This window comes from Squalius cephalus (assembly GCF_949319135.1).
Source record: "Squalius cephalus genome assembly, chromosome: 8".
In the NCBI taxonomy this organism is placed as follows: Eukaryota; Metazoa; Chordata; class Actinopteri; order Cypriniformes; family Leuciscidae; genus Squalius; species Squalius cephalus.
In genome coordinates, this window is record NC_137129.1 from 4,563,531 (window position 1) to 4,575,969 (window position 12,439).

The 12,439-nt window shown below is 41.0% G+C and overlaps 3 protein-coding genes across 3 annotated transcripts in view; 2 read left to right on the forward strand and 1 right to left on the reverse strand.

The window, feature by feature from the left end:
* The window catches only part of dclk3 (doublecortin-like kinase 3), a gene marked incomplete at its 3' end in the record, with an annotated part of 5,595 nt that extends 5,000 nt beyond the window's left edge, over positions 1 to 595 (forward strand). The window contains exon 5 of the mRNA XM_079878796.1: positions 138 to 595. Coding sequence (XP_079734922.1) covers positions 138 to 595 — 458 coding nt within the window. The remainder of the gene's footprint in view (positions 1 to 137) is intronic.
* fabp3 (fatty acid binding protein 3, muscle and heart) overlaps positions 1 to 3,739 on the reverse strand; it is a 19,320-nt gene extending 15,581 nt beyond the window's left edge. The window contains exon 1 of the mRNA XM_079879164.1: positions 3,490 to 3,739. The gene's annotated coding sequence lies outside the window, so the exon portion shown is untranslated. The remainder of the gene's footprint in view (positions 1 to 3,489) is intronic.
* The window catches only part of zftraf1 (zinc finger TRAF-type containing 1), a gene marked incomplete at its 5' end in the record, with an annotated part of 10,679 nt that continues 1,788 nt past the window's right edge, over positions 3,549 to 12,439 (forward strand). Inside the window, 4 exons of the mRNA XM_079879151.1 lie at positions 3,549 to 3,854; positions 7,055 to 7,293; positions 9,287 to 9,498; positions 12,398 to 12,439. The exon at positions 12,398 to 12,439 is cut by the window's right edge and continues 1,788 nt beyond it. Coding sequence (XP_079735277.1) covers positions 3,549 to 3,854; positions 7,055 to 7,293; positions 9,287 to 9,498; positions 12,398 to 12,439 — 799 coding nt within the window. The remainder of the gene's footprint in view (positions 3,855 to 7,054; positions 7,294 to 9,286; positions 9,499 to 12,397) is intronic.

Consider the following 12,439-nt stretch of genomic DNA (forward strand, 5'->3'; position numbering starts at 1 on the left):
CTCGTATCTTCAAAGATACTCTATATTCTCAGGTGGAGTGAATGAGAGAATTTAGATTCGTTCCTGTAAACTCTTCAGATCTGCTGTAATGCTGTGATCTAAACACATGACAAGTGTTGATGTGTGTGTGTTTCCAGGGGCTAAAGCTCTAGTCAGGGCTCTACTGGAGGTCAACCCGAATAGACGTTTGACAGCAAGTCAAACCCTACAGCATGATTGGCTTCAACATGCAGCAGCACAAAAAGACCATAAGGGGGCGGCAAAGGCCACTCACGCCACAGCTGAGAGCCAGAGACTAAACAGACAGCTGGAAATTAATAAGAGAGATTCTCACAAGCCAGAGATGTTGGCCGAGAAATTCCACGCAGCACAAATTCACGAGAACATACTGAACAATAACTATGAACCAGATATCAACGCACATGACAGAAACCAGGAGATTGAAGAGATTCAAAACATGATGAGCAAGAAACAATATTCATCCCATGCAGAAGACACCACAACAAACATTCAAAATACCACAGATCAGCACGTACCTGAGAAACCAGCACAGCAAGAAGATACGGACTCAAAACAAGAGTATCCTGCTGAGTAATGCGTTAGTTAAAGGGTAAGGGTGACTAGAAGAAACCAATGATATATGAAAAGACCAAAAGAGTCAGGACAAACACAGGCCATGTGAATGTGAAAAAGAGGGACGGTACGACTGACAAAAACATTTAGTGTCTTCTCTCTCTCTCTCAACCTACACACATACTCTAAGCACTGATACTGACAGAAAGTTCACCGTTTTTGACCTAATCACCATCAGGCCCAGGTGAAATCTGCACTCAATTCACATTTCTGCTCTCAAGGAAGGGTAGGCACTTTGTTTTATAAACACTTTTTGTTATCCTGGTTGAAACTCTCTTCACATCCTGATAGCAATCCATAATAGTGGTCTCAATATGAAAACATGTACAGATATATCCTCTGTGGAAGTCTCAGGACCAAAACATGTTCATCCAATCATTGCATTCGGTCCGAATCTTATGCTTTCAAAGCTAGCTTGCTATTACTAGCCACTCAAAAATTGCCTGTTACTCTTCTTGCTATAATTCTCTTGTTATAAAATAGTTATCTTGTATAATCCAATATTTAAAAACAAATACGAATTCAGTGTTTATTCTGTGTGGGCCTACAGGTCACTAATGAAATGACCCAGGACATTATTACACATTATTATTATGAGATTATTTACTGACTAAAGAAGGGCTTTATTTGAATGTTGTTTTTGTATGTGCGAGCCTCTAATTATTTGACATTTTCTTCTTGATCTGTGTCTAAAAGAGAGACTGCATGAAAGAAACTGTAAAAAAGAAACATTTCAATAAGGAAGGACTAGTTTTGTTTTTTAAGAAGTATCAGTCAAGCTCGGCCTCTATTACTTGAGTGCCAATGTGTGTGGAAATAGTTGGGCTAAGTATTTAGTATTCATAGCACGTCTTTATATTTGTTTTAGTCTTTTTCAGCATTTTCTGTTAAAGTTATTTTTGTTAATGTTATTTTGAAACATTATGAGTACTGTGTAGTAGGATAATACGATTAAACTCTACTAGCTGTTCGGATACACGTTTCTATAATGTGGTCAGTAAAATAATATTTTTATGATGATAAATGTTTGGTTGACGTTTTAATTTCTTTTCTCTGTAATTACAAAATTACACACCTTTATAAGACATATAAGGCATTTAAAGTATCGCCCAAAATTAATAATAGTAATTCAGACTAATGCATACAAATAATATTCATATTTTTGTTGACAGAACAGGCAGTTATCAACCTATATAACTGTCCTGTTCTTGCTGAAGCACATATGATTACTTATGATAATCAATAAATACATTTTCATTATCATCATAATTATGGTAAGATCTGAATACCAAGTGTTCAGTGGTAATAATTAATGAAGAAAGCCCTTTGTCCTTGTCAGGTGACTTTATCCCTTCAACCTTCATTGTAAATGTGGTATATTTTAAGTGTACTAGGTATGATGTGCATAAAAACACTATTAATCTCAGCGCAATTAATACCTTCTTTGTTACATTGTTATATGCACATTTAATAATATATATATTATAGTATTCTTCAGTATATAATCAGGAAACACACTCCCATCCCCCATTCAACACAAAGCTCATGCAGGTTGGGGAAACTAGACTGACAGCTGTCTTGCCCAAACCAGTCCATCATAGACCGCGACATTTGATTGGCTGAGGCCGTTTCCCCTCCCCCAGGGGTCATTCTGGTTTCGGGTCAAAAAAATAAAAATAACTTCAAAAGGTGATTTAAAAAAAAAGAGAGATTATAAAGCAGCTTAAAATGTGTAACATGTTTTTAAAAACCTATGTATCCGATAAAAAAAAAAATTCGTCCATTCATTATTCTGTCAAGTATAATAATTTATATGAATGACAACCCACGATGACGTTGCCATTTTGTCGCATATGAGGAGTGTTGTGGGATTTTGACCATGGTATGAAAAGGTTTGCTCACCTTTTTACTCTTTCTTTGTACTATAATGGCCATGACAATAATGCGACAAACTAGCACAATAAAACATAAACAAATCTACTAACAAAACCAAGCACCACGCTATCCAAATTACAAAAGTTTTTGATCACCTTTCTCTTAAAAAAAAACAACAACAAAAAAAAACGCTTCAGCCATGACCCGCAGGAGACCGGTGCGCATGCGCAAAAGCATAGCTCTTTAAATATCCCCAGTCATCTGATGAAGCACAACATTTGTTGCAGCCAATCAGGAAGCGCGATCGAGAAGGGCCGAGCGGCCATCTTTACTAGTGGCAACGCATTCACTGACAGTTCAATAACGGATGACAGGATTCGCTTGTTCTTCAGCTCGCGCTGAGCAAACCGACCTCGGATTGGCAGAATCAGAAAGGGACAAGCGGACAGGGGCAGAGGAGGAGACAGTCAGGAAAAAAACAAAGATGGCAGTGTAGATTAAGGGAAGGACTATCGAAGAGACTCTGCAGCAAACTGATAACTTATAGGCTTTCGGGAGAATCCGGATCGTGTCGGAGTGGCTCGGTTGTGATCGGAAGGTGTACCGGAGGGAAAGAGCCCGGCCCGGTCGCAGAGAGTCGCCGTGTGCGTGCTGTCACGGCGGATAACGGACCTAAACAACAGCCTGTTGTTTTGTTGAGTCTTTGCTGTTTTTTTTCCTCTCTCTCTCTCTCTCTTTTCACAAGCTGAGAGCCGAAGCTTACCTGAGATCTATCCAAAAATTTTTACAGGCATCCATGCAGGCCAACCCGCAGTAAAACACAGATGAAATTATATCCACTGTCCCTTTACCTAGTATCATATTACCCCAAATTAGCCTATTTGAACTGACGTTTGATGGTTTACAACTGAGTGCATTGTTGGCTGTCCAGACCCCCCCATCATTAAAGGCCAACTACCTGGAAAAAGCTGAAAATCTCACCCTGACATTCAGCGGATCCTGTGCTCAGTCAGCCCAAATACCCCTCGTGACTCATTCGGATGTCTTCGATGGAAGAGCGGATGGAATTAGGCGTCGCGGCCGCCCCAGGCTCCTCATCTTCGGGGCTGGGTGTCGGTCCTGTGGGGGGTGTCCTGGATGCGGGTCCGGGGAGCGCAGGACTGGCCGGTATCCAGGAGGAGTCCGGTGTGCGGAGAGACGGTCCTGGTTCCGAGGCCGACCCGGACGCACCGCCTAAGAAGCGCGTGAGGCACCAGGAAGGAGAGGCGGGGAAGCTCGAGGAGCGCCTGTACTCGGTGCTCTGCTGCACGGTGTGCCTGGACCTGCCTAAAGCCTCGGTGTACCAGGTAAACAAAGCCATTATGGAGACTTACAATGCAGAGAAATCCGTATGCATGACGTACATACCATAAACATAATGCAGCTATCAAAGTACACTACACAGCATCCTCTATGCAAGAGATATTAGTGGGATACAGCCTGTTGTTATAGATATGACACAAAGGGGGGTATCTTTTTGTCATTGTGATTGTTTGTCTATTGTATTTCCATATAATACAGCTGATTGCACACTGTCTGTGACTCATAATGTGTGTGGAAAAAAATGTCTAATAAAATGCACATATTTGCCATTCCAGGTACATGAATTTTTTTTTAAAGAGCAGGTATGATGTTATTTTCGAAGGTTTCAGATTCTACACTTCACGTGATACAGACCTGAGCAGCTGTTTTCTGCCTTCAAAGGCCAACATGACAATCAGGGTGGTCACATGACCTGTTTAACCCAATCGCTGCTGGCCTCTTCTGATCACCCCTCCCCCAAATATGCACCCCATATAATCCCTCTGAAGCCACAGGCTAAACCAGCTGTAAAAGAACTTCCTCTCATGTTTTCACACACTTTGTTCACATGTGCTGGCGTTTTAGGTTTGCACACCCACGTTTACTTTTTTACAAGTGTCCATTTAATGACTTAATAAATAATAATTGGATAAATCCACACTAGGGTGGTCATTTTGTTTGCGTGTTTTGCTGAAACTAGAGGAAATAGTTGACACACATTACACCGATCATGAGAAAACTGACATCCTCTCACACCGAAGCCCATGTGATTGAGGGAGGAGGTGTCAGCGCATCATGCCGTGTAATCCGTTTATTACAGAATCAGGGGTTGAATCCTATCAAATGAGACGGACATGTGCAAGTCCTGGAGCAAAACAAACAAGCCAGGGAGAAAAAAATCAACTGACCACTGAATTAATCAAAAGCAGACTCAACAGACTTTATCTCCAGTGAAATGGATCTGCTGGTGAATTAGTAAACCAGTAACAGAATTATTCAAATGAAACCATGAACTAATCATAAAACGAGAATATTGCATCAGTGTTATCATTGTTAACTGAAACTAAATCTATTAATATAAGTTCTGGTAATTCAAATAAAGATTTGATAAAAAAAACACACAATTTTATATGAAATACTTTAAATTAAAAACTTAAAAAAAAAAAATATAGAAATGTTGCTTTGGCAACTAACCGAAATAAAACAAGTTGAAGTACTTACAATTATTAAAACTAGAATAAAAAAATAATTTATATATATATATATACAGTGAGGAAAATAAGTATTTGAACACCCTGCTATTTTGCAGGAGGGGTCTGAAATTGTCATCATAGGTGCATGTCCACTGTGAGAGACATAATCTAAAAAAAAAAAATCCAGAAATCACAATATATGATTTTTTAACTATTTATTTGTATGATACAGCTGCAAATAAGTATTTGAACACCTGTCTATCAGCTAGAATTCTGACCCTCAAAGACCTGTTAGTCTGCCTTTAAAATGTCCACCTCCACTCCATTTATTATCCTACATTAGATGCACCTGTTTGAGGTCGTTAGCTGCATAAAGACACCTATCCACCCCATACAATCAGTAAGAATCCAACTACTAACATGGCCAAGACCAAAGAGCTGTCCAAAGACACTAGAGACAAAATTGTACACCTCCACAAGGCTGGAAAGGGCTACGGGGAAATTGCCAAGCAGCTTGGTGAAAAAAGGTCCACTGTTGGAGCAATCATTAGAAAATGGAAGAAGCTAAACATGACTGTCAATCTCCCTCGGACTGGGGCTCCATGCAAGATCTCACCTCGTGGGGTCTCAATGATCCTAAGAAAGGTGAGAAATCAGCCCAGAACTACACGGGAGGAGCTGGTCAATGACCTGAAAAGAGCTGGGACCACCGTTTCCAAGGTTACTGTTGGTAATACACTAAGACGTCATGGTTTGAAATCATGCATGGCACGGAAGGTTCCCCTGCTTTAACCAGCACATGTCAAGGCCCGTCTTAAGTTTGCCAATGACCATTTGGATGATCCAGAGGAGTGATGGGAGAAAGTCATGTGGTCAGATGAGACCAAAATAGAACTTTTTGGTCATAATTCCACTAAACGTGTTTGGAGGAAGAAGAATGATGAGTACCATCCCTACTGTGAAGCATAGGGGTGGTAGCATCATGCTTTGGGGGTGTTTTTCTGCACATGGGACAGGGCGACTGCACTGTATTAAGGAGAGGATGACCGGGGCCATGTATTGCGAGATTTTGGGGAACAACCTCCTTCCCTCAGTTAGAGCATTGAAGATGGGTCGAGGCTGGGTCTTCCAACATGACAATGACCCGAAGCACACAGCCAGGATAACCAAGGAGTGGCTCTGTAAGAAGCATATCAAGGTTCTGGGGTGGCCTAGCCAGTCTCCAGACCTAAACCCAATAGAGAATCTTTGGAGGGAGCTCAAACTCTGTGTTTCTCAACGACAGCTCAGAAACCTGACTGATCTAGAGAAGATCTGTGTGGAGGAGTGGGCCAAAATCCCTCCTGCAGTGTGTGCAAACCTGGTGAAAAACTACAGGAAACGTTTGACCTCTGTAATTGCAAACAAAGGCTACTGTACCAAATATTAACATTGATTTTCTCAGGTGTTCAAATACTTATTTGCAGCTATATAATACAAATAAAAAATCATACATTGTGATTTCTGGATTTTTTTTTTTAGATTATGTCTCTCACAGTGGACATGCACCTACGATGACAATTTCAGACCCCTCCATGATTTCTAAGTGGGAGAACTTGCAAAATAGCAGGGTGTTCAAATACTTATTTTCCTCACTGTATATATATGGGAACATAGGGCTGACCCCCATGATCTTTACTTAATATCCTAATGATTTTTGGCATAAAAGAAAAATCGATAATTTTGAGCCATACATTGTATTGTTGGCTATTGCCACAAATATACCCGTTCGACTCGTGACTGGTTTTGTGATCCAGGGTCACATATTAGACCATTACAAATGGCTGTCACCTCAAATAGTGCTCTATTTAAGGGTATAGGGGGTGATTACGGACACAGCTCTTATTTACAGGAATCTCTCTTTGAGGAAAATGAGGAAATGCCATCCTGCGCCCTTGTGTTTTGCATCAAACTCCCTGTGAGATGGTTTGAGCTCTGTTTGTGGGCTGAAGATGTGTGCTCTCATTTCACAGTGTACAAACGGGCACCTGATGTGCGCCGGCTGCTTCATCCACCTGCTCGCTGACGCGCGCCTCAAAGAGGAGCAGGCCACGTGTCCTAACTGCCGCTGTGAGATCAGTAAGAGTCTGTGTTGCAGGAACCTGGCGGTGGAGAAAGCCGTGAGTGAACTGCCCTCTGAGTGCAGCTACTGCCTCAAACAGTTCCCTCGCTCAGGCCTCGAGCGCCACCAAACAGAGGAGTGCCAGGACAGGTACTGCTGCACCCCTTCACTAAACACATTACGCTGGAAAGCCATGGGGCGAATTCACTAAACACTTGTGTAGTGCTGCACAATCACTGCTTAAATCCGTCATGATTATTTTCAGCACAACACGCTGCTTTTGTAAATATATAGTGCATTAGTGCCCGCACACTTTTTCAGCAGCCTTTGTTCCGGAAGTATTTTTGTTCCGGAAGCACTTTGGTAAAGTGTTATAAGCCATGAACCAAACCAACCAGCTACAAAATTACAAACTTTGATTTAAAGCAAAAGTGTATTTGAAAATTAGACAAAAGGACGGCTTTAGTGAGAGAAAGAACTGCAATCCCATGAAGCATTGCAAAAAAATCTAATTAAAAGTTATGGAGAAATTCTGACCCTGATTGGTGGAGTTTTCTGCACAGAATCATGGGTAATGTCGGTTTTCACCATTGATTTAACATAATGCGGACTGACGGCTTCAACAATAGCATATAGCATCGATTAGCAATCTCGTAGCTCACAGTAGGGCTGTTTTTAATGGTTTATAAATTCTCGTTAAAAATCAATTTCCCTTTGGACTTTTTTTATTCTAATTGCTACGATGGTTTCATGTGAGTGACAGGTTGCTGGAGGGGAAGAGTTGAAACTGGCCCTTGGACAAGCTTAATTCCCAGCCCTCATCAGAGGAGAGACGTCTTTGCGAGGCAACGGGAATGTTACTGTTTCTGATTAAAGACTATGAGGGCATATGTTTTTTTGTTTTAAATAAATACTGATGTGCACAGATTATTTATAATAAATACTGGAATATTCCATAAAAAAATAAGAATTGTCAATTTTGATTTCATGGTGACTTTAATGTTGGCCTATTACAACTTTCGAAAAGCAGTGAAAAAGCTTGTTTAAAAGAGATGTTTGTGTCCGTTTTCTAGTGAAAATTAATTTTAAGGTGACATAGTTACGTTGTACTTACTCAAATAAGTACGGAATAATATTAATTAACTGCATGTACTTCCTATAGAATTATGGTTAGGGTTTGGGTTAGGGTTAGTTGCTTGTAATTATGCATTATTTACTGTTATTACTATGGTAAGTACATGTGTAACTACATCACCTTAAAATAAATTGTCACCATTCATTGTAACCAGGCACAAATCCAGACGTGTAGTTGAGCACACATTCATTTAAAGAGACGATTTTTAGATGTTTTCATCCATAGTGATTTACTTTCGTGCTTTAGCATCACATATGAGGCCACTGTGATCATATGTGTCTTCAGCATTACCAAGATGTCTGGCCTTAAAGGGACTTTGGTGCAAATAAATAATTGCGCTGTCAGTGGGCACAATTCGTGTTTAGTGAATCCTCCCTATTTTAGTCTTAATTAGTCATGAAGATGTATAAACATAGTCACTTGGCTTGGACTATACAAGTCTCATGCATTCACTCACATAAAAAAATAAATCTCTTTAAATTTGATATGCAATCAACAAGCAAACTGAGATACAATACAAAAGATTTAAGTCAAGTCAATTTTATTCATATAACATAGGTTTAAAGCAGCTTTGCAGAAAATCATGATGTTAATGTTTATGTGGCCGGTTTCACAGACGAGGCTTAAACTAGTCCCAGGCTAAAATGCATGTTTGAGCTGTTTTAACAAAGCAACTTGCACTGAAATTTCTTAAAATATGCCATTGTTTTGTCTCAAGATACACATCAGTAATGTATTTTTTCTAAGGCACGTTTATAAAAGTCACTTTTATTGAACTAACCTGGCTTAATCTAAACCCTGTCTGTGAAACCGGGACATAATATCTTATCTTCATGCCTTATAGTCGCATTTAGTAGATTGTAGCTGGTCAATAGTAAAGTTGGATATGCTAAGATATCCAACATTATATATAGAGCTGTGTGATGATTGATATATATATGGTATATTGCTAGAGTTGTTGGTTGGTCATTTAAAAAATAGGTGTTGTTTTTTTGTTTTTGGACATAGAGTGACGCAGTGCAAGTACAAGCGGATTGGCTGCCCATGGCACGGGCCGTTCCACGAGCTCAGCGCTCACGAGGCCGAGTGTTCCCACCCGTCTAAGACCGGCATGGAGCTGATGGGTATCCTGGATGAGATGGACCAGAGCCATCGCAGAGAGCTTCAGCTCTACAACAGCATCTTCAGCCTGCTGTGTTTTGAGAAGATCGGTTTTACAGGTACATAGAAACCTTGAGTCTCGTTTCATTGCACCATTGACTCTTCAAATGAAGCTTAGCTTATTTAGGTTCCTTGACATCTTGCTGTAGATCTTTTAAGTCCTCCTGTAGTCAATCAATTTATCCTTTAAAACTCATATTTGATCATCAAAATGACATATTTAGATGTTTATTTCCTTGAAAAAAAATGCCTTAAAATAGATTTAATGTAACTCTACACCCTTGCCTCATTTAGTATACACGGTTCTATGAATATGCAAATGAGCCCCGCCTCCACTCACTCGCTCCAGCTCAGAGATCCACTCGTTGACGATCACACGTTGATCTGATTGGTTACAAGGTCGTTTGTGACGTCAGAAACACCAGCGATTTCAAAGCGTGTTTTTGAGACCGTCTTTGGTTCACTGCAGTTTTAATGAGAAAATATTTAGCAATGGTGTTGACTTATGAATTTATGCACATGGTTTGTCTTAAAGCATATTAAAAACACCACATAGACATATAAACAACATTAAAAACTTGATTTTAAACTTTAATACATGTAGCTGCAAAAAAATCTGTCATTCACTCACCCTTCCATAAGACTTTCGTTCATCTTTGGAACCCAAACACAGATGTTCTTAATGAAATCTGAGAGATTTCTGTCCCTCTATTGAAAGTCTTATTTACCCAAATCACTGCTGCTTCATAACATGATCAAAATAAAATTAATTCATATAATCATCAGGCGGTTAAATCCGAGTCTTCTGAAGAGACACGATCACTTTAAGGCTAATTCACTCTGCACAGACAGACGGCAGCGCACACTTCAGCGGGTTTTGCTGGATCAGTGTGTCTGTCGCCGTTGGTCTGCTCTTGTTTTCACTGATTGAACATGAATGTCTGAGAAGTGACTGAAAAGGCCAATTCACACTGTACAGACACACAGACCAACACCGAGAGTCACCAGATTACAGTCACTTCTAAATCACATTCAGCTTGTTGAGTCGGCGAAAACAAGTTCAGACAGACGCCATCAGACTCCGACAGGTTTTTTTTATTTTTTTATTTTTATTAACATTTTGCCAGTAACATTTGACAAAACATAATATTATATTCCGACTCCGACAGGGGTGACACACTGATCCGTCTCGTGTTATATGTCTCGGTGTGAATTGACCGTTCGCAAAGACCCGCCCCCTTTAGTTACTGTTGCTATGTCCGACAAGCCACGCCGCTCTCGAGCCACACATGTTCTCACATGGTGAAAAATACATCGCGGAGCAGAGAGGACACTGATAACGCACTGACAGACAGGTTACTTTTGATATGAAACAAAGTCTCAACTTTCAAATTTGGTCATTTTTTAAAGAAATGTAAACAATAAATACCGTTTTGTGGTTCTTTAATGTGTCTGACAGATCGCTGTAGAGCCTCAGTTAAAGCTGCTCGATCATCTCTTCCTTCTAGTTCATTTATAGCATCAAATAAACACGAATGAACATAAGAAGGGATGTTGTTTTAACTGCGGAAAGACGTCAGTACACTCTGTTTTTCAAGTTCAAATCCACCCATGTTAATCTACTAACTCTCCTGACTGCTTTGTTGGACAAAAATGTCAGATGGCGGATTATGATTGGTCAGATCGCCTGTCAATCAAACTTCTGCAAAGGGGCAATTGGCCTTTATATTATGAACATTTAATTTAGGCCTTTATTCACATATAAACATTAATCAGCGAACATAAACAGAAGCTCAACCGTACTTGCTTGACATGCGAGAACAAACCTGATCGGTTCAAACCTCAAATGCGCTGCGTGACACGAGAATGAACCTCATTGGTTCTCATGTGTCAAGCAAGCATGCCTGAGCTTTGTTCTGAAGAAGAACGAATGTCTTATGGGTTTGGAATGACACGAGGGTGATGACAGAATTTGTTTGTATTGTTCATTGTTGTTCATGTTAACCTATATAGTGAACTAATGTCAACAAATGAACCCTTATTGTAAATGTAACCCCTCTGGTCCTATTCCACGCAGTCTCTAGCGCGTCTCTTGTGATCAGGGGAGTGAGGTTTACCTGCACAACTCTCACTAGCTAGCCTCCCTTACACTCACTCCCATCCGGGTCACGGCACCAATTTATACCCTCTGGTCCTACTTGCCCCACTACGAGCGAGAATCGAATACACACACGAATACACTAGCCTCCCTTACACTCACTCCCATCCGGGTCACGGCACCAATTTATACCCTCTGGTCCTACTTGCCCCACTCCGAGCGAGAATCGAATACACACACGAATACATTAGCCTCCCTTACACTCACTCCCATCCGGGTCACGGCACCAATTTATACCCTCTGGTCCTACTTGCCCCACTCCGAGCGAGAATCGAATACACACACAAATACACTAGCCTCCCTTACACTCACTCCCATCCGGGTCACGGCACCAGTTTATACCCTCTGGTCCTACTTGCCCCACTCCGAGCGAGAATCGAATACACACACACGAATACACTAGCCTCCCTTACACTCACTCCCATCCGGGTCACGGCACCAATTTATACCCTCTGGTCCTACTTGTCCCGAGAATCGAATACACACACACGAATACACTAGCCTCCCTTACACTCACTCCCATCTGGGTCACGGCACCAATTTATACCCTCTGGTCCTACTTTCCCCACCCCGAGCGAGAATAAACCCAACGTTTTTGGCATAGGAGGCGGGTGCGCTAACAAAGACGCTGAAGACCGTAGTCTCTAGCATCAGTTGTTTGTGCCCCTCTTGAGATCAGGGGAGTGAGGTTTACCTGCACAACTCTCACTAGCTGCCCTCCGTTACATAAAGTGTTACCAAAAACCGCTTGTGTCGTGAAGTAAGTTGATAGCCTGTAATGTCATGTGTCTTTGCTCCAGAGGTGCAGTTCCGGCCCTACCGCACCGACGACTTCATCACAC